Source organism: Alosa pseudoharengus, unplaced genomic scaffold (assembly GCF_046254945.1).
Source record: "Alosa pseudoharengus isolate Yale_2024_CS ecotype anadromous, Long Island Sound unplaced genomic scaffold, YU_APseudo_1.1 YU_APseudo_1.1_scf_13, whole genome shotgun sequence".
NCBI lineage: Eukaryota > Metazoa > Chordata > Actinopteri > Clupeiformes > Clupeidae > Alosa > Alosa pseudoharengus.
Genome location: NW_027468598.1, coordinates 36218540 through 36246374, shown reverse-complemented (window position 1 = coordinate 36246374; position 27835 = coordinate 36218540). Strand labels below are relative to the sequence as shown.

General features: G+C 41.5%; 2 protein-coding genes and 1 long non-coding RNA gene across 3 annotated transcripts; 2 read left to right on the top strand and 1 right to left on the bottom strand.

Moving 5' to 3' along the window:
• LOC143121288 (uncharacterized) lies at positions 1-1877 on the bottom strand. Its single transcript, XR_012986465.1, has 6 exons — positions 1370-1877; positions 1090-1277; positions 883-944; positions 683-778; positions 462-580; positions 1-375 (listed from the first exon to the last, which is right to left on the bottom strand). It is a non-coding gene; the product is annotated as an uncharacterized LOC143121288 (long non-coding RNA).
• A 1108-nt stretch (positions 1878-2985) lies between these two features.
• LOC143122145 (succinate receptor 1-like) lies at positions 2986-13660 on the top strand. Its single transcript, XM_076282966.1, has 2 exons — positions 2986-3023; positions 11572-13660. Exons 1-2 carry the CDS (start codon positions 3021-3023, stop codon positions 12523-12525), a joined length of 957 nt encoding a protein of 318 aa, XP_076139081.1. The 5' UTR covers positions 2986-3020; the 3' UTR covers positions 12526-13660.
• Positions 13661-26203: 12543 nt separating this feature from the next.
• Positions 26204-27606, top strand: LOC143121287 (succinate receptor 1-like). Its single transcript, XM_076281648.1, has one exon. It carries the CDS (start codon positions 26215-26217, stop codon positions 27133-27135), a length of 921 nt encoding a protein of 306 aa, XP_076137763.1. The 5' UTR covers positions 26204-26214; the 3' UTR covers positions 27136-27606.
• The last annotated feature ends 229 nt before the right edge of the window (positions 27607-27835 follow it).

Genomic DNA, 27835 nt, shown 5'->3' with positions numbered 1-27835 from the left:
CATGTTTATGCAAAGAAAGAGCTTTATTAAAACAAACACAACTATATACAAAGCGAGGATCTGCCCACACATGGGTGGAGGATGATCCAAAAACTACAACTCAGTGAACTGTCCGTTTGCCTCCTCTGGGTTGTCGGTAACTGGCGCTGTTCTTTCCGAGGCAGGTCCGTTGTGCAGACGCCTATTGTGCGTGGCTCTGTACTTCGGAGTCGCCTCTTACCGGGACTGCAGCTTCGCACAGAGTTCAGAGAGCTCCAGCCTACGAAATGACGGCGACCGTACAATCCATCCAGAGACCCCACCAACAACGCCATCTTCTTCGTCAGACAGTTCCACCTCGTCATCTGCTAGCACACTCTGTCTCCATTCCAGCAGCTGTAAAAAAAAAACAATGAATCAGTACTGTGCGATGATGCACTGCGTATGGACACAACACTATCAATGCACCAATAAAGTCTTACCCTCTTTCTTCTCGCTCGACTCCGAGCTGAACTCTTCGCAGCTTCCGCCCGCAATGAGTTTTCTGGCTGGGTATACCTAAAACTCCTGCGTACCGTCTCGTAATATGTCTTACAGGCGGCTGGAAAACAATTAAATGAGAGTGGTATGAATAAAAATCAAACGCAAGTCACAGTAACATTAAACAAGGAAGGAGAAACAGTAAAAAAAAAAAGTCACTTACACACAATGTCGTCTTTCAACATCGTGTAAATCTGGACTTGCAGATATTGCTCCGAGCAAATAGGAGGCCACCGCCTCATTGTGAGGCGAGATTAGTCTGTGAAAAAAAAATGTACAGTTATGATCGATATTGATCCTATGGTATCTATACGTATCTATTTCCTTATACCGCAGAATGAAAGCATATTCTTTAAATCTTACCCTTGCTCCGGTTCGTAGCGCCTGCAATTTGTCTCCGAGTTGTGAAGACGGCGTACTGCTTCCTGTAAATGACGACACAAAAAAATACACTTTAATAAAGCTGGTTCTGCTCACTTGTTCTTTTGCAAGGCTACTAGGCTACTCTTAGCTTTGGTTTTAGGCTAGGGTACTTTTAGCTTAGCTAGCAGTCATCGAACATATTCTTACCGCAAGCTTGGGATTGTACACCAGTCTTCTCTTCTTAAAGTTTGTCTCTCCCGCACAGTTTTTCGACTCCAGAGCAGCCAACCGGTCCTCTATGGACAGCAACCTAGAGTTTACCTAATTGCTTGAATGACTTGCAGACAGCTCCGAGCAAAGAGGAAGTCACGACCCCATTAGGAGGCAAAGTTAGTCTGTGAAAACAAAATGTACACTTAAGATCGGTATCTATCAATTTCATTCTAGCCTACAGCAGAATGAAAGCATAGTATTCTTTAAATCTTACCATTGCTCCGGTAGCGCCTATGTGTCTCCGAGTGAACCCTGGTAGGCTACGGCTGGCTGATTTCCCGAAAGCAGATGTCCATTCTCCTGGCGAGACAAGTAACCACTCATCTGGCACTAGATCCAATGCTCTCCATTCTTCCAAGCAAAAAGGGAAGTGCTCGTTTAAAGGTCCCCTCTTCTAGAAGGAATGAGCGCAGACGATCGCGGGCGCATTGTTTATGATTCACATCCACATACATCCAAATAACGTGAAGTAGTAGCCTAATGAAACTGTAGGCTAGCCTTTCTGTTCTGCTGAACCCAAGTACAGCTCGCTGCAGCCTGTGGGAAGGCGAGGCTTGGAGATGCTCCTCTCTGAATTTGCCGCCGCACACTGACTGTTGTTTATCCTATCAGCTGTTCTGGTGGAAGCGCGACCACAGTGCAACCACTGCTCACTAGAGGAAGTGTCTCCCCTGCTGGCGTGGGGGCGTAACGGTTGGACTTAGTGGTTTATTGAAGTGACCCTGCTGTGGCGTAGAGACTGAGAATGTTTTGGACTGTGTAAATAGTCTACTACCAGGGAAACAGCCAATCTATTTCCCTGGTAGTAGACTATTTACACAGTCCAAAACATTGCCTATTTCCCTGGTAGACTATTTACACAGTCCAAAACATTCTCAGTCTATACGCCACAGCAGGGTCACTTATATAGGTATATATTTTTTATTCAACAAAAATATATGCCATTGGTGGGATCTAGTGAACGGAAAGTGTCGACCAGTGCGTCACACCCCCTTGCCCCAGCAGCTCACACCTCATGAAAGCTCAGATGAGAGTAGCAGTGATTATGAGAGGAGTCAGTGTGGAGATTCAACAGATTCAGATGGAGAGTGTTTTTAGTTAATTCAATAAATAAATCATAATAAATAAATAATAAAAAAATGACAGACATCTGATGACCTATGTGTATGTTGTAATTTTGCTGCCCATAACTGAACTCAGTTTGAGCAGAGCTTCCATTTGAGCCTAATATTACAACTCTATGACTATTTTGAAACATCAACATTTAAAGAGCCAAAAATTGGCGGCCATCTTGAATTTGAAGGTCAGAAATAGGTCAAATCAATAAATTTACATCATTTATGAATTTCTTGACCCAAATAGTCTCAGAAACCATGTGTTATGCAGCACTGTGGGCAAGGCCATTAAAAAGTTTATATCCAGCTTGGCTTACGGCAGCCATTTTGGATATAGGGCTCTCACAAAATTTCCCCACATTTTTGTAAGGGGCACCCCGGCTATTTTTTTTCTTTAACCTTTATAGATGACAAATCTAGTGAGAAACGAACCTTCGCTCTCCACGGTCACAGAACTGCTATAGATGACCCAACTACAAGGGCACAACAGTGAGAGCCAGAAATTGAACCCACAATTCTTCAGAGAACTGCATGCTAGCCCAGATCCTTAGCCACTAGCTACCACCAACCCCATTTAATCTGTCTCTGCCTTCTGATAGTCTGGCTTTAGGATCTGCCTTCTGCTAGTCTGGCCTTTGGACACATTCCTAAACACTGCAACTTTCACCCAATGACAACCAGCATATTTCTCACTCTTGAGTATGTTTGCAGAAAACATTACCTTCCATTGCAACACCAACGACAAGCGCAATGGTAAGATCAGTTTCTCTGAGACTAAAGATATGTTTGAAAAAAACCAACAACAAAATCAGTCACATTCAATGTTGTTTGTTAACTGAACTTGATTTAATTTAGATTTAGACTACTTTACTTAGACTGGATCTTAACATATGTTTACAACACAGTAAGCAGACAATCAAGCTTTTAAGTCATAACAATGATTGGTTTTCTATGGAAATACACTTGTCTCTGTGTGGTAGTCAGTCATGTGAACTGTTTTCACTGTATCATCATATATTTTCATTCATTCAAAGATTTATATCATAGACAATATTCATGCTGATTATTGAACGTGTTATTGCAATGTTTCAAAGATGTCCAGATAATGTACACAAATTAAACATGGTTTAGATGTCTGTGAGGACAATTCCTACAAAATTGTGTTTTAGTATTGTTAAAGTATATAAAAACACATACAGTACAAACTACTAAATCAAGACTTTACTAATATACTTTTACTCATGGAGTAAAATTAAAAAAGGAAACAGTTTTCTTCTATGCTGGTATTGACAAAGTCAGTAGGAAGGGCCAGTTGCAAGTGGACAAGACAGTAAAGTAGGCTCCAGGGCCTCATGTTGATGATAATTATTAAGTACAAATGGCCAGCTATGTGCAGACATCCCAACCTGCAAAAAGTCATTTCAGGGAGGTATCACAAAGCCCGCCTACACTGAAAACTGATCGGTTGATTTAGCGAGACAGGCCCAGGATGCTCTATCTTGGATGCGCTCAGGCACACACGCACCACCCCTCTCTCTCTCCTGTTGTCTACCATAACTTCCCAATTCTGCACTGTATCCTATAAACTGCATGACCAGTGTTGGGCAAGTTACTTCAAAATCGTAATGTACTATGCATTACTTATTATTGTCATTTCAAAGTAATTTGTTACATTATAATATTACTGTCTCTGAATTGTAAGGCATTACACTACTATTGCATTACTTTTAAGTTACTTTCACCAAAATATCTAGAAATATGGATTTGCCATTCTAAATGCAGTTTATTACGCTCAATGCAGCTCATTGCTCTTCCAATGGAGGGAGATGTGGTATAGCATAATGACTGAGCTAGGCTTAAGGCTAACAACATACAGTAAGAATGCAATAGGCGCAGTGCTCATGATTCAAAACAAGGAACAATCATAGTCAGAATTTTGTTAAAAACCAACAAAAGGTCAAAGTCTGGTAAATTGTGATATAAATAAGGCCTAGGCCTGCTCAATAGAGAGCCTATTGTAAATCAAAGCTTAATAAAGACATGTCAAGATGGTGGCCTACTGGCCATTTCGGTGCCCTAAGTGAGTGGCTTTGAGTGAGTGACATTTCAATGATAACTCAAACACCTAAAGTAAAATAAAAGGCCTATTATACAGACCATTACTGTGTGTTTTTTAACATTAATTTCTGAAGAAATGCTGTTTTCTTATAAATGGTGCACGGTCACTTTAAGAGCATTGATCTTTACGTTCTCATAATGCCCTTTTGCCAGCTCTTGTTTACAAGCCTTGTTTGTTGAGTTACATTGATAGCACAATATTAACAATAATATGCACAATGTTAAGTTGTTTTAAGCAGCCTTCATTGCTTTGGAAAGTATGCAATGACATGTTGCTTCACATTTCGTTTTGCAAATAAAAATGAATTATGAGCCTGGTATCCACCTAGCTATCTGAATGGATTTTTTTGTCGACTTGGCATATCATGTGCTTCATGTAGCCTAAATGCTTGGAAAACGAATTATTGAAGACCCACCAATTCCATTCTACTACGTGGTGGAGATTGAGAGAACCCAAAAAGTATCAAACTTCCATGTACCATGGTGTTAGTGCATTCTGACATTGTAAACGTTATTGATGAAGAGTGAAACGCAGTTTGCAGTAAAGCTACCATTCATTGGTACATTTGGGTGCCCCCTCTGTCCTTTGGTGCCCTCCGCAAAGTGCGTGATGCGCGTGGTGGGAGCGGTGGCACTGCCAGGCAACACAATCTTTTTCTGCATTTCTATCCCTTTATTCTCTTTAATTCAAGTTCACAGCTCAAAGCTGACATGCACTGGAAGAACATAGTTTGTGTTTTATCAAGAATAAAAAAGATTAGCGTGGCACCACTTTAGATGTTTCATTAAATGACTTGTGCTATTTCGCGAGGTGAGATCTTTCGGTTTCGCACACAAAGTGCACTAACTATTATGTTCTTCATATCCTTGTCTCTGACAAGCTGAAAATAATGAGCGTAGGCTTATGTCCATCCCGCAAATAGAGTCCGACTTTGAGTCTGCTGCAGCCACAGTCATCTTCAACCAGTATCAGGAGATACGTTCTACTATTTTGCGCCGATTTTTTCTCGTCTGTTGTTCTCGCGGTGGTGTTTGCGAATATGTATCAAAACAAAACAAGCGCTTCATTTTGGCTTAAAATGCATTGTAACGCGCGTTACTGAAGTTTGTACCGAGTAAATATTACCCAATTTTCTTTTTGTAATGCCTTACATTACCGCGTTACCGCAAACAGCAATATATTACAGTAATTACATTACTTTTGTAACGCATTACTCCCAACACTGTGCATGACAGTAGGCTAATTTCATACTGTATTTCTGTAAAATACCCAAATGGATTTGATCAACTTTATAAAGCAGAATTATGCACTAGGCTACTTGGAACACACACATTTTGTTAGCGCAGGATAGAGAATGGCAGTGCACATAGGCAGCAATTACAGAACTTGTAGCCTACTTGTTGCTGCTTACTAGCAAACAATGTTAGGCAATTCCAAGGAATTACCAGTGCATGAAAATGCAAAGCATATAATGTAAAATATAGTGTTAACAGATAACTTAGCTAATGTTTACTAGCAGTTATGCTAACAATGTTAACAATGTTAACCATGTTACCTAGCTAACTTAGCTAATGTTTGCTAGCAATTATGTTAACTAGATGTACCGCAGAGCGGTACAAAAATAAATCACGCTGAAAGGCCTATGATTCTAACTGTCTCACTAAATTGCATTATCCACACTCAATTCTCACTGATATCTGCTAGACAACAAGTACCAAAACATGATTAGTTCATAGATTTCACATGTAAAATTCATTTTATACAACCCCACCTCCATCTTGCCTGTTCATAATTCTGAGAAATTCTTGAATTGTGTGCATGTACATGTTTATGTTATGTGTGTGTGTGTGTGTGTGTGTGTGTGCGTGCGTGCTTGTGTGTGTGCCTGCGTATGTGCCTGTGCATGCAAGCATACATATGCCTACTGTGTGAGTATGTGTCATACGTATGATTACTGTGAATGTATGTGTGTGTGTATACTGTATCTGTTTGTGCATATGTGTGCACATGAAATGGGTTAACCCTTAGAACCCTAAGCTGTTTTTAGGGCATTTTCACTACCTTTATTCATAAGGATTTATTCTGGTCATTGTAAGTGCCACACACATATATTATATATTGTTTTTTTCAGGAGAGTTTAGGCTATTCAGATCTGCCATCATTTCATGTATTAATACTAGCATTGATTTTATTTTGATTTTTAAAGAATTAAAATATAAAAAGTGTATTATAAAAATTCTTATATTTCGACATGTATCTCACCACTGCAAGCTCACAGCTCTACATGCATTTCATGTGTGTGTAGGGCAGACTGTCCTGAATCGGGCAATATAATTGCCATGTTGGAGGGATACTCTGGGGCTGAGCAATTTACAGAAATATTTGCTATGTGATTTACGGAAATAAATGCCATTTTTTATTTAGTGATGAAAAATGACCTTTCTGCGCTCCATATCTGTGACACGAACTGATCTGACCTGACTTGACCCGAGGTTGCGTGTTAGCCTGCATGCCTGTGTGTATGCAGTCATAATAATTCTCAAGTCTTAACTGCATTGCCATGAACAAAGTAAAGGCAAAAAAGGTGTTTATTTGTTGAACAAATTGGGATGCAATGTGAGCCTTGAATTGGATGCCATGCAGGAATTTGCTAGGATCTCAAAACCGGAATATGAACATGCTTTGCCATAGAGAAACACATGATAGCATTGGATTATAAACATGCTTTGCCACAAGAACAGACACAAACATGGGGTAAGTCCAGCTATATGAAGTTATTATTTTGCTGTCACTTCGTCTGTTTTATAACCCAGAAGGATGTACTTGGTATCAAATGATAGCTCTGAGTCTCCTCTTTCATCTGACATGCGTGGCATATCTATGCGATCACGGGTCCGCGAGTAATTCAAACGAGAGTAATGAGTGTGCAGCGTTGGTTTGTGTACATGACGTTATTATTTTGCAGTCACTTCGTCTGGTTTTATAAGCCAGAAGGATCGATAAACATGGTACCAATGGATAGCCCTGTGCCCCCTCTTTCATCTGATATGCTTGCCATATCGATGCGATCACGGGTTCGCGAGTAATTCAAACTAGAGTAATGTGTGTGCAGGTGAATGCAGAGAAGTATAGACTGTAAATATGATGCAATTTGATTTAATTTCATGATTTTTTTTAATTTTCATACTTGATCGTACAGACAAGTGTGTAGTCTCGTTGGAAAGCCCCACTTCTGCTCTGTCGTGCAATAAAGGTTTCATCTCGCTGCAATGAACCGTTCCGGAGCAATGTAACAGAGAAGAAAGGGTGTGTTTTTTGACGCACTTTGCGTCAATCGGGTTCTAAGGGTTAACATGACCCCTGGAAGCAAACATACGGAAAAAAATGGTCATCCTAGTCCCTACAGTTCTCAAGATATTCACAGAGAACTGTGTCTGCCCTACCCTCCTTTCGGGGGGTCCAGTCCAGCGGGGGGGCTACAGATCAAAACGAAAAACGACGGTTCCATGCTATCCATGTGGGGTTACATGCCCACCAAGTTTTGTGTACCCCGGTCTTTCAGTGTCCCGGGAATCCTTGTTTGTGTACGTCACTAAATGTACACATACATTATTTTATTGTAAATTTTATTTGTGCAGTTTTGACCTTGTCAGCCAGAGAGATATTGTGATGAAAACACCTAATTTTTTGCTTTTTAATTTTTAACTAGGTGGCGCTATACATGAAATAAGTGGTAATGGGATGGGTTGACATGCCCCCTTAAGACCAACATACATAAAAAAGGTGGACCTCCTAGGCCCTACGGTTCTCGAGATATTCACAGAAAACTGTCTCTGGCCACCTACAGGCCAGTTGGTGTATAGTAACATAAATTAATTTATTGTGTGGCCCCCCATGAACGGAATTCCACGAAACTTGGCGTGCATACAGAGGGTGTCATAATGATCCTACACTTCCAATTTCGTGCAGTTTTGACTATGTTAGGTCACAGATACCTGCGATTACAACACCTCATTTTTACTTTTTTGTGTTTAACTAGGTGGCGCTATACATGAAATGAGTGGTTATGGAATGGGTTGACATGGCCCCTTGAGATCAACAACAAAAAAAATGGTCCTCCTAAACCCTACGGTTCTCGAGATATTCACAGAAAACTGTGTCTGCCCTACCCTCCTTTCGGGGGTCCAGTCCAGCGGGGGGGCTACAGATCAAAACGAAAAACGATGGTTCCATGCTATACATTTGGGGTTACATGCCCACCAAGTTCCGTGTACCCCGGTCTTTCAGTGTCCCGGGAATCATTGACGGAAATTTGGGCATGCGAAAAAGAACTGACTAAACCTAAACCTATATGACCGCCGCTTCGCTGCGCTATGTTAGCAATGTTAATGATGCTAACTATGCTAACCATGTTACTTAGCCAACCTAGTTAATATTTTCTAGCAGTTATGCTAACCATGTTAACTATGCTAACCATGTTACTTAGCTAACTCAGCTAATGTTTGCTAGCAGTTATATTAACAATGTTAATTATGTTAACAATGCTAACTATGCTTACCATGTTACTTAGCTAGGTTGCTAGGCTGTTGCTATGGTGTTTGAGGTGGTTGCTAGGCTGTTGCTAGTGTAGTTATGCCATTGCTATGCTGGTTGCTAGGTTAATCATGTTGATTACTATGTTGGTTGCTAGGTTGTCATTATAAAAGTGGTTGCTAGGCTGCTGTTAGGGTATTTAACATGGTTACTATGCTGTTGCTAGGTTAGTTGTGGTGGTTGCTATGCTGGTTGCTAGGTTAAACTCATTGGTTGCTATATTGGTTGCTAGGTTGTAACTGTGGAAGTGGTTACTAGGCTGTTGTTAGGGTATTTTACATGGTTGCTAGGCTGTTGCTTGGGTACTTGAGGTGGTTGCTAGGCTGTTGCTAGGGTAGTTATGGTGGTTGCTATGCTGTTGCTAGGGTACTTGAGGTGGTTGCTAGGCTGTTGCTAGGTTAGTTGTGGTGGTTGCTATGTTAAACTCATGCTATATTGGTTGCTAGGTTGGAACTGTGGAAGTGGTTGCTAGGCTGTTGCTAGGGTACTTGAGGTGGTTGCTATGTTGGTTGCTAGGTAGTTGGTGGTTAAGTATAGTTGGAATGGCTGAACAGTTAAATAGGTGGATTGTTTAAATGGTTAAATTATTTAATAGGGAATTATTGTAGTGAAGACTTTTATTTTTAAACAGTTGTGGGCAGAGGAAACTATGGTGGCCCTGTAGGACAGGGGTTCCCAAAGTGTGGGTCGCGAGGGGTAGGTCGCGAAATGATTTCCATAAATCAAATAAATTTGGAAAAAATAAAATTCTGAAAAATGATGACTGGATGAGATCACCATTCACTGTAACCACCGCAAGTCATCTGTCAGCCGGCATGGAGGACGCACTGGTTGAGCTGTCATGTGACCGCACTTTAAAGACAGAGTTTAATTCCAAGACGGTTGCTGAGTTCTGGATTTTAGTCGAGAGGGAATATCCACAGCTATCCAAGGCCGCGATGGACGTACTGACGCCGTTCTTTGCACTGAAATATATTAAAAACAAATACAGATCGCGTCTAAATGTGGAGGATGATCTCCGTGTGGCCGTCTCCACAATTAAACCAAGAATGGACTTGCTGTGTTCCGCGCATAGCGCGCATCCATCTCATTAGATGAGATTAACGCTGAAACGTCAAAAACCATCAACTCGTAACAGGGTGAACGGCACTTCTGCATTCTCTTCACGACCCTCTATCGGCTATAACCGCAAGTTTGCCAGATCGGGTAGCGGATCTGTAGTTCGATGGAATGAGACATAAGAAACTACAAATTTGACTTGCTTCTGATGTCGCAATACATTATACTTTCATAAAATCATGCAACGTACTCTACCTTGTCTGTAGACATCGTTATTTCCAAAGCCAGTGCTGGATAAACAAGCGTGCGTGCGACAGGAAAAGTGCTTTGGTGTTGCTTTAAAATGGAAATTAAAGTAATGTTTCAAAGTTACGTTTGCACATGACAGCAATAATGTGCACTCATGGATATTATTTTTTGACTAAGGTATTCTGCTTTTATCATATAGTAAAGTTCTATATGTAAAATCATAACAGGCTGCTCTGTTCTTTTGTGTTGTCGTTAAGCCCGTGTTTGGATAAGCCAGTGGGTATGGCCAGTGCGCACATTTTATTTTATTTTTTGAGTCACATCCAGGGATAGTGGGGGTCGCCAGTCTCTGGCACGGTTATTTTGGGGGTCGCGGGTTGAAAAGTTTGGGAACCCCTGCTGTAGGAAACAGTTGAGCAGGATGTGTAGTCTTGAGAGAGCCAGATTGTATGTTTAAAGCCTGAGACTGGCAGTTGCTGCAGGTGGCCTGAACACCTGGCACAAGATTCGAATTGCTTAATGGCCCTATTGTGATGTCATCAGCCCAATGTTAAGTCTATGGGGAAATTTTGAATAGTTTTTAATTAATAGTTTAAAAAGTATAAAAGTTACAGAGATGAAGAATACAAAGCACACATGTCCTAAGTAAGACCTACGTAACATAGTTTGAATTAAGTTTTTACGTTAAACGGTTGAAGCTGCATTAACTGCGTTAGAAGATAATAAGAAGAGGCCTAGAAAGAACAGTACAGTGCATTTTTATGCACTGTAATAAAATGGTATAATAACTGGATGCTTATTTACTTTCCTACCTAAAAATTATGTCGGTCAAGGTCTTCACTCTGAGTGTATTTATCTGTTATGAAATTTACAGTTAAATGTATTTACCAGTTACCAGTTTTGGCTACCTGTTACCTCTACGTTGATGTGCCTATAAGGTGAGATGTTCACCTGGCCTATGCCTGAGAGGAGGAAGCTTTAAAAGGGTAGTGGGAAGGCCGGAGGGGTAATGCTATCTGGATGCTACACTGCATGCATATGTTACTCTTAGGACAATGCGTGCGCAAAATGGATTAACGCTTCTCCCGCTGGAGTGGCTACTGTCTAATAAAGTACTTTGTAGGCTGCATTATTAGCTGAGCAATGCACAAACTTGCTCTTGGGAAATGGGCAAATAATTGAGATTGGGGGAGAGGGGGTGGGATTGATGGGTGTGCATTTATTCACATTTATTCCTGCAGGCGCCCTTGCCCAGATACTGTTTTTTTTTTCTTGTGACAGGCGGATAGCTGTACGGAACTGGACGACGTCCTCATGAAGTACTACCTCTGTCCTATGTACGCCCTGGAGTTTACCTTGGGTTTCCTGGGTAACCTAGTGGTCGTCCTGGGTTACCCGCTGTGCCTGCAGGAATGGCGGAGTACCAACGTCTACCTGTACAACCTGGCGGTGTCCGACATCATCTGTGTGTGCGCTCTGCCGCGCCTCTCCTACCTGTACGCCAACAACATGGAAGAAACATCTATGGTCAGCTGTGTTCTCAACCGCTACATCCTCTTCGTCAACATGTACGCCAGTGTCCTCTTCATGGCGCTGGTCAGTCTGGACCGCTACCTGCTGCTCTGCCACCCTGCTCGCGGCCACGTCCTCCTGACACCACGCATGGCCGTCCGCATCTCCATCCTCACCTGGCTCCTTGTCAACCTCGAGATGACCCCTCTGGTCTACTACGCCATCAAGGACAACGCCCGCTGGAACGGCACCGTGTGCCATGACTTTGCCAGCCTCTCGAGGTCCTGGGACTTCCTGGGCTACAGCTTGGGTCTGACGGTCGTGGGGTACATCCTGCCCCTGGTGGTCCTCTTCTGGAGCTCTCAGAAGATCGCCTCCATGCTGAAGACTCAGGGGGAGGCCTTTCAGCGGCGGGCAACCTCATTTAGGAGGCCACTGCGTGTAGTGAGGGCAGCGGCATACATGTTCCTGCTCCTTTACTTGCCATACCACATGATGAGGAACATACGCATCCTTACACGACTGCAGGTTGGCAGTATGTCCACATGCACCATCGTGAAAATCGAGGTGGTGTACATCATAACAAGGCCGATGGCTTACGCACACAGCGTCATCAACCCCATCTTTTACTTCTTGATGACAGAACGTTTCCGTGAGCAGCTCCTGGCCAGGGGTCAGCAGATGAGAACTAGACTCACTGGCTTCTGCTGCAAAACATCATGAATGGACAAGACAAGCAAACGGGACCCAATGCCCACCACCCTTGTCAAGGCATGTCTCCCCACCTCATGCCATACAATGGCCAACATAATTAATACCTCACTGGAGAGTGGAGTGGTGCCTACCAGCTTTACAATGACTGCAGTCATCCCAACCCTCAAAAAACCTGGTCTTGACCGGGATGACCCCAACAACTACCGCCCAATCTCCTCAGTCCCATCACGATCTCTTCGAACCCCTCCAATCTGGCTTCAGAGCACACCACAGCAGAGAGACCTCCCTCATTGAAATCACAAATGACCTCATCGCCACTGACAACAGTCTTGTCAGCATCCTCATCCTCCTGTACCTCTCTGCATCCTTTGACACCGTCTCTCACATCATCCTCCTCCACCGCCTCTCTGAATTCATCAGCCTCACTGACACACTCACCTGGTTCCGGTCTTATCTTTCAAGCAGGAAACGATTCATCTCCAAGAACCTCCCGTCTGGACTAATGATAGTAATTGATCCCCTTGGGGATCAATAAAGTATCTATCTATCTATCTATCTATCTATCTATCTATCTATCAATGATGTCCTGTCTGGTCTGCCCAGAAAGGCCCTTGACAGGCTACAATATGTCCAGAACTCAGCTGCCAGGGTCTTAACACGCACAAAACCCTGGCAGCACATCATTCCCCATCCTTATACAGCTTTGCTGGCTGCCAGTCAAGTCACAAATCAATTTCAAAATCCTTCTCACCTACAAATCCCTCCATGCACTTGCCAGTCAAGTCACAAATCAATTTCAAAATCCTTCTCACCTACAAATCCCTCCACGCACTTGCACCCCAGTATCTTACTGATCTCCTCCACCCTTACAGTCAATCACAGTCCCTGCGGTCCTCTGACAAGAATCAGCTTGCCATTCCCCGCGCCCTTTGGGGACAGAGCCTTCTGCGCTGCTGCCCCCAGTCTATGGAAGATTCTACCCCTCCACATACACACTGCCCCCACCCTACTGTAGTAGGTGTGTTCAAAAACATCTAATTTGTTCTCCAAGGACTTCCCAACTCCTTCATTTTGTTTGTTAAGCGACCTTGGGTATCCTGAAAGGCGCTATACAAATTTAAGCCATTATTATTATTATTATTATTAAAACAACACCCTTGTGTAACATAACATAGTAATATTATGTCTCTATGATTATGTAGTTATCTAGTAAATTATTAAAACAAAGTAAATTATGTAAGTAATTTATTAAACAATTACAATAACATTCAAACTACTGTATTATCTAAAGCTTTTTGTTATTATGGTATATGACCATAGTTTGTGCAAGCTATGTTTGTACAAGGAAGAAAAAAGGCCGCACTTTGCATACAAAATGTGTTTATTGCACAGACATGATTCGGCGAAGCGCCTTCTTCAGTGTGCTTCTTTTTCTTTTGCGAGCACTCGTGCCACCCTCAGCAAGATGCCGCCCTGGCGGCTGCCCGCTTCGCCTATGCCTAAACCGCTACTGTCAAGATCAATATGTTCAATGTTGACTTTATAGCAGGTGCACATAGCTTAGACTGGTTCAAATTTAGGTCATATAATACGCATTTTGTGATGAGGCAGGTGTGTCAGTCAACAAGACAAGTCTCCATTGTGTTGCCAGATGAAACTGCATTACACACAATCTTGTTTACAACAGCCATTTGAATAATTACAGGTATGATATTTAATTATTAATCTTGGTTATATAATGATGGCTGTTTAATGCTGTCAGTTGTGCTCTTTGCTGTGGGACTTCAGGAGAAAAACACCTGAGACAGGCACTTCAATTTACTTTAGTGTGTTTCTCCTCACTTAGTATACCTCCTGTGGCCTCACAAGCAAATGTATAAAAGATCAGATAAACAAAGACTGATACGGTCTCATCGCTTAGGCGACTGCAACTTTCTCATCAGTGTGCAATATCCTGTATTATGTCATTTCATTGATCAAATCTATGACATGAGTAGAAGAATCAGATAAAATGTTGTCGCAATAGCAATTCTTCTCCTAGGGTGCATCCGAATAGTCAGTACATACTAACGTCGGTTAGAACGTACTACTCAACCGTCAATTTAGTACGTTATTTATGTATGCGAGCGAGTAGTAGGCATACAATTCGGACGTACTGGGCAGCCATCTTGCCTGTCCTTTGACCCCGGATGTTTACATGTGACGCCGACACACATGACGCACGCCGCGAAAAACTACAGTAACCTCGAAGAACTACAGAGCCCGGTCCTCCTATCTTTAGTGTTATTATAGCGATACTACGATTGAATGTAATTGGAGATATCCTGCGCATCGAGAATGGCACTCGACATTGCCGTAGTAGGCCTAGATCATCGCGAAAGCAGCTTTTTATGCATTTCTGTAGGAGCTGGGGAAGACATTTGTATGCCCCCGTTAAATTCTCCCCCACTGTTGAACTTGCTTAACGCAAGCTGACCGAGCTAAAGATACAACAAAAACCACGTTACTTGACAGAACAAAATCATCTGATAATCAAACAAGTCTGAAGAATAACGTAGAGCAGGGGTCTCAAACACCCGGCCCGCGTCCGGCCCAATTCCGGCCCGCGACGTATGTCAAAATAATAATGTAATCCGGCCCTTGAGACTATTTTTAATTGCGACAAACAACGATACTGATTAAAATAGACGATAGTTCCAAGTACGGTGACAAATCTCATTAGTACTCTGCTCCACTATGTAGACATCCAGAGCTTCATTCAAACCCAAAATCGCTGCGCAAAGTTTTCAGGAAGGCTACAGGCGAGAAACACAAAGACGTGCATTTGTAATGACGCGGAAGCGATGCAGGCCATAGTGTTGCATAAATTGAAGCAGAAATTAAGCAGAAATAGGCCTAGGCTACAACAAATGTTGAAAAACGTTTACGTGTGATGAAGTCTTAGGTAGGCTATGTTATTCACCTATTCTAAATCTGAAGGAGAATATCCTTTTGGAGATTATGATCCATCGTCTATTGAATGGAGGTGCGTCTGCGTGTAGCCTATACGACGGTGTCCATTAAGCATACCATGCTTATTTCGACCCTCTGCCCAACATAGCTTGGAGGTTGCAGTGGTAATCGTGATGATAGTGTCCGTAATGGACGTGATACAGACAGCAGGGCTAGTAGAAATAGGGCTCTAAACTACAAAGTCACCCGCAATATGATGCGAACTTCTGGGTACTCAGATTACCCGCGATAGGAACTGATTTGACCAGAATACTTTATTGTAGGCCTTGTGGTTTAGAAACCATAAACATCTTAGGTGTTGGTATACATCTTAGATGTTTTCCTGTTAATTTGTTATGTGGGTAGGCCTAATATGAAAAAAGGAAAGTAAACCTGCTCAAATATGTTCATCCAGTATTTACTGAAAGGTGCATATAATTTGAGGTGCTTGCCATCCAGTGGCAAATTAGATGGGTAAATTTACCCCCTTCATAAAATTTTGTTTTAGGCTACTCAAAGATTTTTACATTTACAGTAGGACTTTATCTCTGACCACTTTCAAGCCATGGCCTTTTGAAATTTTGATATAAAAATCCAATGGTGTTGCTTTCTTATATTTTATTTGGTGTGAAACACACACATACCTGTTTTTATGCTTTTCGTTTGTTTTATAATTTGTATTAATATTTATTTTATCATTATTTTATTTATAAGCTAAGGTTGCTAGCACAGGTGTCTAAAACTAGATAAAAACACTTGCACTTTCTGTTTGCAGTTTTGTATGGTATTTGAAAAAAAGAACATTGCATTTTCAGAAATAGCCGGCCCTCCAATCAGATGACTTTGGCAGAATTGGCCCCCAGCTCATTTGAGTTTGAGACCCCTGACATAGAGCTTATTGTTTGCACAACAACTACACTATACAACTAGTTGAACAGCTTAGCCTAGGCTACATAGGCTATCGTGAATCTCTTTGGACAAAAGCATCTGCCAAACAAACATCTCACCCCTTCGACTGAAAACTTTAGTTCAGGTGATACAGGTAGCTGCTTGATATAATAGTTGACAGCTACAGTTTAAGAACAAGTTAACCAAGAACAGGATCAGCCCTAATCGAAAATCACATGTTATAGGACAATTAATTAATTATTTGTCTTGGCTTTAATCATATGAAGGCAGTTGGCTACTTTTCCTACAGCTCTCTCTCCTCAAACTCCCTGGACATTAATTTCAAACTGAGCTAGTTCAGACAAAGACCACTGGACTGCCTATGCTCATTTAAACAATTGAGCAAAACCTTCTTGCAGTCGTTTTTAAATAAATTTGAAACAGATTCAAAAACATTTTACAGTAGAAAAGGAATGGTCACATTTATATATTAATGTTTATTATATAAACATAAAATGGGCACGCACAGTAGGGGTGTAAAGGTAAACCTATTCATACCTTACCATTTAGGTACAGGATGTTCAATACAGATGCAAATGCAGCCTTTAACAGTAATCAACAGTAGAATGTTATGCCATGAACATTATAAGTGGTGACCATTATGTCAGTTTACTCAACTAACATCAAAAAACAATTGACGCTTTTTAAAAATACTACTTCCATTGAGAACATATATTGTTAATGAACTTTAGGTTAGCAGTGGCAAAAATGAACCTAATGACAAAACTGAGGTACAAGCCAGTTTTGTGTATCATTACACCCCTAGTACTCAGGCACTGGTGTGTGTGTGTGTGTTTATGTGTTATTGAGTGTCTCTTCTGGTCGTTTGGTTTCCTCTACACATGTTGGGGGTGATGCAATCTGTAAAACATAAATAAGAGAAGAACACAGTCAGAAAAATACTACAGAAACAAACTATTCTAAATACTTTGAATTGTCTGTTTATTAAATTAAGATATAAACAGATCTGGAACTGTGGAGCGAAATAAACCAGTCTCCACTTCCTCAAAGATCAATATTTATAATGTTTCCTTCATAGATAAATGCAGTTTCCTACAAAGTTAGAGCAGACTAGCCTATTAATAACACTATTTATGATATTAATGCCAGAGACTTTCTAATGTGGAGACACAGCACTCAAAAAATACTCCATAGAAATGCATGGGGCTAGTTTGTCACGTCAATATGGCCGTTGTCTACACATATCCCACCCCTTCCTCGGCAAAACGTTGACATGTGAATACATTGAGCCAATCATGTGGTGTGATGTGAATACATTGAGCCAATCATATGGTGTGTTGTGAAGTCATCGTGCCAATCATGTGTTGTGATCTAGCCGCTGGAGCAAGATTGGTGTCGTGAAGCCTTGCGCACGCGCATTTCTGCCGAAATGGATGCCCGACGAGTGCCCAAAAAATCGTTGTCAAATGGCCGCCGAGTGGAGGGACTTGCCTAAAAGGACTTTGTTAATGCCCAACCATTGCTTCATATTTATGTTTTAGGCACTCCTATTCCTCAGTACTAGTATTGACAGATGCAGTCCTAGCTTCTCCTCTGCACTGTAGTTTTGCTGTAGCTCTGTAGCTACAATGTTAAAATGGTTAAATGTTAATAGATCAAATGTAATTCTACTGCTGTAAATCACTTTGGATGTGTCTGACAAATAAATGAATGAATACATGTAAATGTTAGGTTGTCACAGAAGCATAATCAAGGGAAAAATATGAAGATATGAAACAACAAATACAGCCATTGGCTTTGGAAACCATTCATGATATGGACAGGTTGAACAAAATCTGAGATTGTGTAGCTACCACCTTGTCAGATTTGACACAAAATTACCCTATAACATTTTAAACTTGACATAGGCTACTCACTTATGATGTCAGATGTTTTCACAGGATTAAGCTGCAGGTCAGGCTGTCATCCAGGGAAGACAGATCTTTGGGGCCGTTCTTGCATCTGCTCTCTTGATGTCAGCATATTGGGATGCTGTAACACATGTTGTAGTTGCTACTTAAACCTAAAAATGATAGAGAAACAATAATGACAACAAGCACTACAGCAAAGTTGCACAAGCATGTTACAAGGGCTAAGGCCTCATGGGAATGCAAGTTAATTTTAACTGGGTTGATGAGGGTAGTAATATTGCTAGTGAAATTATTAAATTAAATAGCACAGTGTGTCTGCCTTAGCTGCAACAGAATATAAGACAGTATTAACTTAGCATGCATTACTTGTCCATGTCAATAGCTTTCTTATAAGGTTATATAACATAATACATGAGGCAGACATCACACAACATAAAATTCTGATAGCAAAACGTTTAACTTATTGTATTCATACGTAGTCGTTAGTTAGGCTACACTAGCCCATTGTATTTACAGTAGATAGTGAATAAAAACCGCAGAAGGCAAAAGTAAGGTAGACTGATAACGCTAATGTTAAATACTTTTATGAAGCAAACACTGTTTACATTTACCTCAGCGCACGTTAAGGTAACGTAACGTTAACTTTAAGATAATCAAGCCCAAGATAGCGCCAGCTTCATACATTTAACGTACACGACAGATTTAACGTACATGACGAATTCTTCTTTAAAGTTGATAGTAAAATAAAACGTACACCAAAATAAAAACAGACATAACGAGATAGCCTACCGACGAACATTTACCTGAATTAATTTCTTCTCCTGATAATACAATAGCAAATACAACTTATTAGCCCGGTTGAAACCAGACCCTCACAACTTACCTCAACTCAACTGATATACATAACGTATTTTCGAAACACCCAACATTTAAATTCAACATTTCTCCTAATATACTTACATTTATAAACATCGGCAGAAGTAGCTGCCGTGACCTCCATCATGTCAGCCATTTTGTCCGATTTGATTTTCCCGGCGGCTCGTCTTCTTCTACGGTTATCGGGCTCCCGCTGCATTGTGGGATAGCGTAGTGACCATCCGTTGTATACTGTGGAGGTAGTAGGCCATCCGGGTACTTTTCGCCTACTAGTCGATGTCTACTAAGAATTCGGACGTACTACTACTGTGGCGTACTGGGTCTCGCCTACTGTACAGTACGCTAGTATGGGTATTCGGATGCACCCCTAGACAATTAATCCGATTCATGTCAAAGTTGGTAAAAATTATGTTGAGATGTTGGTGATTCTAAATTGAGAAGCTTTTTTGATATGTTTTTCCGGTGTGATATTGACCTAAAGTGTGTTGAAACATGATACAGAGTGTGAACGTATGTCTCATAGCCCATCTCGGCTTGTCCCCTGCACTCCAAAATCTGGCGCTAGTTAGCCGATGCTACCAACAGCTGGTGGTGCTTCGGCATCGGGCTAGCCATGCAAATAAATCACTGTTTTACACCATTTACGAGGCTCAATGTATCTCCACACTTCATTGGTAGACTTCCGAGGGCCCTGAGATTTAAAACGAGACATTGAGAACTTTGAAAAAGCACTGGTAGTTTACTTACAAGACGATTTATACAGACAGTATCTTCACGAAGTTTAGCGTTTGCAGCCATCTTGAATTTAGTCACGATAAGTCGAGTAAGAATGAACAGGTATGATAAGGGATCAGATTCCAAAAATAATTCTGTGGAAATGCATGGATTCCAGTTGCTGCTACTGGAAGAAATGATCCCATATCATACCATTCTTACTCGTCGCTCGACTTAATTCAACATGGTGCCAGTGCCCGATGCCGAAGCACCACCATTGAAAAAGCTGTTGGTAGCATTGGCTAACTAGCGCCAGATTTTGGAGTGCAGGGGACAAGCCGAGATGGGCTATGAGACATACGTTTACACTCGGTATCATGTTTCAACACACTTTAGGTCAATATCACACCGGAATTCTCCTTTAATGTAATGTGCTGAAATAGCGATATGATGAATTTGCATACCTCGCCACCTACAATAATTACAGTTACAGTGGCTATTGCAGTCGTGACACATGATCGGTTTTGACAAACTTCTCCAGGTGGGTCATCAGAACCATATCAAGTTAAAAGATTTTTGCATTATGTAAGGGATCATGTATACGCTGGTCATTATCAGGAAAATAAGTCCCGACAGGGTGAACCGGACCCCAATGCGCTACTGGAGGGGTCTTGCTTCGCCGTTAAAGCGTAACTCAACCTAGAGTGCAAAAGTGCAACCTAGGGTCTTTTTGTGAATGTACCTGAGTTTAAAAGCATAATTAGGATGGAAGCATCACTTTTAAGATTGAGCTCGAGCATTGACAAACATTTTGTGTACACAGAATTTCCTTAAAAGAAGGTTTTCAACAATTCACTTTAGCAGTTGGTTTTTCCGCTTGCCGCCATCTTGACAGTCAAGAAGTGAGTTTTTCAAAACCTTTCTTTTTAGTAAACTCTGTGTGCACAAGCAATGTTCTCAATGCTCGAGGTCATGTGTAGAGACCGTGGTGATACTTAGAGCAAAGTTTCATGTTGTGTCTTAGTGTTTTAAAAATAGCGATTTTGATGCGATCATCGTTTGATCGCATGAAAATAGTGTACCTCTAGCACTCCCATTCAAAAGACCATTTGACCCGAAAATGACAATACGGTCATTACAGAAGACTGTTAAGAACACTTTCCAACTGTTCCCCTCCTAGCTCCTCTCAAAGGAAAGTCCATATAAGTCATTACCTTCCGGCAATAGACGTCATGCTCAGTGTGAGATCTCAGTGTTCTGTGAGATTAACAGTCTGCTCTAATAAACTCCGGCTAACTACGTTGCTGTTGCTTCGTTTTATGCTTAGGGACCCTGCGCAAGCTACTCACGAGTACTACTTTTTTTTGTTACTGTTATGTTATGTTGTTGATGTTAAATAGTGAAGGGATTGTTGATATGTTAAAATATGTCGAAATGGTGATGGAATTAATAATAAACACAAAATGAATAAACGCAAAATGTGTCATTAAGTCACAAAGCATTGGTTGATTTGGCTAAAACTTCACAGTTTATTGATTATCATGGTAATTATGATATTCATATGTCCAAAATAAATGTCTGGCATAGCATCACCATCTGGCAACAGATATAATGGCTATTTCAGTGGTCTTACCTCTTCCAAGTAGGCTGAAATAAATGGTTGACACGGGCGACAAATTATGAAATTTGGCAACCATAGTCTCTAATCTGGGACAGAGATTTGGCCACAAGTGTGGCCCAGGGACTCTATAGCGCCCTCTTATGTCATGGAGTCTTGTGGTCAGCAGAGTTGGTTGGGATATGGACCTCCCTAAGACAAATACATGGGGAGGTCTTAGGGAGGTCCCCCCCTCCCCCAGTGGGTAGACTGAAAGGAGTTTTTAAACTTGTCAATTGTTGCACTGTATATCACAAAATGTATGTCATAAATTGGTTACCTGGAAGCACATCATTGTACCCCACATATTTGTGGTGTAACGCCACCTAGTGAATATCATTGAGGTAAAATGTCACATCCAACAGGAAGTGAGTAAGTGCTTCCAATGCAAAAACAAATAGCACACACATCAGAAACGTGCATTTGACGAATGGGTGCATGCTGGATTCCGAAATGTCATGGGTCTCGGACCGCAGGTGCTTGGGCCCGGCTTTGCCGCTTGCAGCTATATTTTACTTTGTATTTTCTGTTAATATGTTTGTTGTCTGTCTTGGTGTCATGGGTATGCAGGCTATTACGCTGCACCTTTTGTCTCTGTTTGTTTTCACTTAACCCCACTCCCCCAATCTCCTTTTCTCTGTTATTACATAATCACATGGAACCATGGTAACACAGCCACACAAGGGCATACACAGAAAGGGCATGCAGATGTTGCTCTTATTTTCTATGCCAATGCACAGATTTATGTTCATATGATTTGCAGTTATGGTTGTTATTTGTTCAACCCTCAATGGCCTAAAATAGAACGGAGCACAAAATCAGAAAAACAGTATTATTATTATTGATTATTATTTATTATTATTGTTTAAAAGAAAACATGTAAACATATAACCACATGTGTTTGTAAATGTGTACAATTCCCATAGAGACAGGCAGATTTTTATTTTTAAAGGCCAGTTATTTCATGGATCCAGAATACTGTGCATCCTGACAAAGTTACCTTGGCCTTTGGAATTAAAATAGCCCCACATCATCACATACCCTTCACCATACCTAGAGATTGGCATGGATGTTATTTCAGTTAGCCTATTAGCTGGTTTGATTTGCATTGAGCTCAATGAGCATCAAACACATAAAGGTTAGATATAAAAATATGCCTGTCTCTATGGGAATTTAACATAGGGGTGTCAATACTTATGACCCCTGTATTTTAAGGAAGAACATTTATTTATTTATGATACATTATTCATTCACTAAGACAATTGATGTCCTTAAAGGTTAGATATTTCCTCATTTTTCACTTAAGGCATTAAGATCAATTTCCAAAAGATGATTTTATATTCCTCTTTTCAGTCAACTTTAGCATGGGTGCCAACACTTTTGGCCATCACTGTAATTCTTTCACACAAACATACGGGTATTTGTGGGCGTTTGAGGTCGTTTTTGGGAGGTAACCAGGTACGCCATGCTGTTGGAGGTGCAAACAAATGCTGCATCGCCATTGAGATCAAATAGTAAGGAGCTGGCTCAAGGGTTATAAAAGTATGTTCTCATGTTTAGTTATATAATGAAGGCATAGTTTTTATAGCCATCCATATTTTATAGCGTGTTCACTTTTGTGGTTGAAATACTCCCGAAACACAAAGAAAACAAACCAAAATATATCTATGCAAGAACATGGGATGTTGTTGTATTTCAAACAATAAGCCAACAGTCGTGGAAGGGCATTACTACGGTTGAATCTCACTATAATCTCCTAGCTGTGCGATATGTCCCATTACAACCCATTGATTTGATTCGTGTTCTTGCCGTCCACTAGGCTATTTTGCTGTGGCGCGAACAAAACGTGACGTCACATGCAAGGGGTCAATAGGCAGCAGTTGTTGTGTAGGCCATTTTTAGCTTGTTCATGAATGGCTTCAGCAGCTAAAATATAGTACAACATAAAGTTAATGATTAGTTGATTAGTTACTGTGGGCCGGCGGGCCGACGGCCTCAGTGTCAGGAAGTATAACGAGTGTAACAAATTGCTTTACTGCATTCAAATAAACATATACGCCAGGCACCGGCTAGAAAAAGGTAGCGATGGAGTTTCTCAGACATTCGTCATGACAGAGCCAGCGAAAAAGAAGCAAAAACCGAGAAAACAGTAAGGAAATTGCCAATACTGCATAGTTTACCTTTAATACTGGAAACATAATGATGTCATTGCTGATAGTTACTTTTGGAACGACATTGATAACAAGTGGCTTAGACATGTCGATGGCTCCAGTTAGGCCTAAGTAAAGCACATTTACTTTGGGGTCGGCTACATGCTATTCATGGGTTTCATCAGGTCCCTTTCCAGTTTCCACAGGTGGATTAATCAAGCATGCAGTCTGCATTCATAATCTACGTGCTTGATTTTATACAACTGTGGAAAGGGACCTGATGAAACCCATGAATAATAGCGCCTTTATGCTGTTCGTAAGCTCGGAGGAACCGACTTTACATGATTTTCATGAGATCAGCTCGGAAAACAAATACAGGAAATGCATAAATAAGTTATTTAATCTGCCTACTATGGTTTAGCAAGCGGAAAATGTCTCGGGTGAGTTTTTCTATCTGTAATGTTAATTTAGTGATAAATTACCTTGCCTATTTTTAATGAGAGTGAAATTCGCCAACGTTGTTGCAAGGGAGGCCGCCGTGGTTAAAAAATATGATAGTGACATCAAGCCGGATACCTCAGGGCACAAGACTTCCGCATGAGTCTCCGAGCAAAAATTCCGGCTCATCTTTGCGTTCAAGTCATTTTTCCTCTATCGAATTTCCTATAGGTCAATGAGGTGGACATGGCACCAGGCTAGCATGTCCAGATGGCCAGTGAGTAATAGTGAGATGAGCCATATCCATGCTGCTCAGACTTTGGCCAATAGAGTGTTGACGGTTTGTGGAACCCTTTGAACAAATGGGGCACCATATAATCAACTTCCTCCTTTGCAGATAATAATAAAAAAAAACATTCTTGCCACGTAAGGTAATGGTATGGAATCAACGTGGAGCAGGAACGTGGTGTGAGGATATGAGAGCTTCTCTCTCTCCAAAAGTACAGTGAGTGTCTCGAGTGAGTTGTGAGTGTAGCATGTCTTTAATGCAATGACCCTGTGACTTTGGCCTTTGTGTATATGGGAAAATGCATGACTATACTCTCATTAGCTTCCCTTCAAATTATCTTTGTATCAGCGGTTCTGAGTCACTGTCTCCAACCCCTAAACACGGCAACTTCCTCCCGATAACTACCAGCATCCTTGTTTGCAGAAAACATTACCTTCCATTGCAACACCAATGACAAGCACAATGGTAAGATCAGCTTGTCTCAGACTAAAGATATGTTTGGAAAAAAACTAAACAATGTCAGTCACATTCACTGTTGTCTGTTGACTGAACTTTTAATTTAATTTAAATGGATACTTACAGCGATTGATATGGTAATAGTGTGAAGATTTGTCAGACTGACTATTTTATTTAACACTGGATCTTAACATGTGTTTACAACATAGTAAGCAGACAATCAAGTGTTTAAGTCCTAACAATGATTGTTTTTAGATGGAAACACATTGTTTATGTGTGGTAGTCAGCCCAGTGAACTGTTTTGACTGTACTTGAAGAGAGGGAATGTCGGCACAATGGAGTTTAGCTCCAAACCTTTTAATTAAAACCAGTGTTTCGACGACGGTCCTGCACCTGGCCTAAAGAAAGGTGGGATGTACACATAAACTACTTCACTTAACTGTTTTCATGGTATCATCATTTATTGGCATTCATTCGAAGATTTAGGTCATAGAAGTATGTTTTCATGCTGAGTATTGAATGCTTCAAAGATGTCCAGATGTTCTACAAAAATGGAGTAAGGAATTCTGTGAGGAAAATTCCCACAAAATTGTGTTTTAGTATTGTGAAAGTAGGAAATGTCGTAGTCAGGAATTTCAATCACATACAAACTACTAAATCAAGATTTTACTAATGGATTAATGTCAAAAAGTTAAAAAAGGAAACTGTTGGCCCCAGCTGTGGCGCGACTGGCTGGGGCACCTGCACCGTACACCAGAGACCCGGGTTCGATTCCCGCCCCATGGTCCTTTCCGGATCCCACCCCGACTTTCTCTCCCACTTGCTTCCTGTCATTCTCTACTGTCCTATCAAAATTAAAGGCATAAAAAGCCCAAATATATATAACTGTTATAATAATATATATATATATATAACTGTTTGGTAGTATCGACATAAGAGTGACATGACGCTTCTGTTATTAAGTGACATTCGTTTTTTGTCACAAGTTAGGGTTAGGTGTAGGATTAGGGTTAGAGGTTAGGGTTCATGTGTCATGACAGTGTCATGTTACTCTTATGTTGATACTGTCAAGTAAAGTGTTACCAAATGTTTTCTTCTAGGCTTCTATTGACAAAGTCCTACTGAAGGGCCAGTTGCAAATGGACTCCTAGAGGCAGTAAAATAGGCTCCAGAGCGCGATAACTACAGTATTAGTGATAATTATGAAGTACAAACGGCCAGTGTGTGGCGTGTGGCCAGTCCCTGCCCAGATACAAATGCTGTTTTTCCTGACAGGCGGATAGCTGTACCGAACTGGACGACGTCCTCATGAAGTACTACCTCTGCCCGGTGTACGCCCTGGAGTTTACCTTGGGTTTCCTGGGCAACCTAGTGGTCGTCCTGGGTTACCCGCTGTGCCTGCAGGAATGGCGGAGTACCAACGTCTACCTGTACAACCTGGCGGTGTCCGACATCATCTGTGTGTGCGCTCTGCCGCGCCTCTCCTACCTGTACGCCAACGACATGACGGAGACATCGCCAGTCAGCTGTGTGCTCAACCGCTACATCCTCTTCGTCAACATGTACGCCAGCGTCCTCTTCATGGCGCTGGTCAGTCTGGACCGCTACCTGCTGCTCTGCCACCCTGCTCGCGGCCACGTCCTCCTGACACCACGCATGGCCGTCCGCATCTCCATCCTCACCTGGCTCCTTGTCAACCTCGAGATGACCCCTCTGGTCTACTACGCCATCAAGGACAACGCCCGCTGGAACGGCACCGTGTGCCATGACTTTGCCAGCCTCTCGAGGTCCTGGGACTTCCTGGGCTACAGCTTGGGTCTGACGGTCGTGGGGTACATCCTGCCCCTGGTGGTCCTCTTCTGGAGCTCTCAGAAGATCGCCTCCATGCTGAAGACTCAGGGGGAGGCCTTTCAGCGGCGGGCAACCTCATTCAGGGGACCGTTGCGTGTCGTGAGGGCAGCGGCATACATGTTCCTGTTCCTCTACTTGCCATACCACATCATGAGGAACATACGCATCCTTACACAACTGCCAGTGGGCAGAACATCCAAGTGCACCATTGTGAATATCAAGGCAGTGTACATCGTTACAAGGCCGATGGCTTACGCGCACAGTGTCATCAACCCCATCTTTTACTTCTTGATGACAGAACGTTTCCGTGAGCAGCTCCTGGCCAGGAGTCAGCAGATGAGAACTAGACTCACTGGCTTCTGCTGCAAAACATCATGAATGGACAAGACAACGTCCTTGGGTTACATAACATATTAAAGGCACACTATGCAAGATTTTCACCTTTATGAAGCCAGTTTGATGGTAAACGAACTTGTAATCGTTCACCTAGCATAGCTATACAGCATAGACTTAGCGAGTCCCTACCGAGAAAACCATCTTGTGAGAATCGTGAAACATTACCTTGTCAGTAGATATAGCTCTTTGGAGATAGTTTTTGCCTTTTGTTAATCCTTCACCTCCACAACAAAAGCATTTGCATTGTGTACAGGGGGGATTAGTCACGAGAAGTTTGCTATTTACAATAGCAGAGTAACATATAAATACATCGCAACTCTAGAGGGAGCTCTACACTCGCCAAAAATACCTAAACCTGCATAGTGTACCTTTAATGCTACTGCAACGCCATTTTCAGAGCTCTGCTTACTTATTTTGTTGTGTATAATATGCCATTATTCCACATTTTTTAAACCTGATATTAGGGGTGCACTTCATTCAAGAGAACTAAGTGTTGCCCTTTTTTTCATTGTTGCCATTGTTCAAGTGTTGGCAGAGATGACACCACAACATGTCTTGGGTAATTGTGTCTTTGTTTATGTATGTGCCAAGCTAACTTTCTTGGTTTCAATTTTGCAGCATTCTAATAACCATACAATTATGTGAAAGTAATTTATTAAACAATTACAATCCAACTATTATC

What these genes read in the sequence shown, in the direction of transcription:
- LOC143121287 (XM_076281648.1), top strand. Translation starts at nt 26,215, where the DNA reads ATGAAGTACTACCTCTGCCCGGTGTACGCCCTGGAGTTTACCTTGGGT.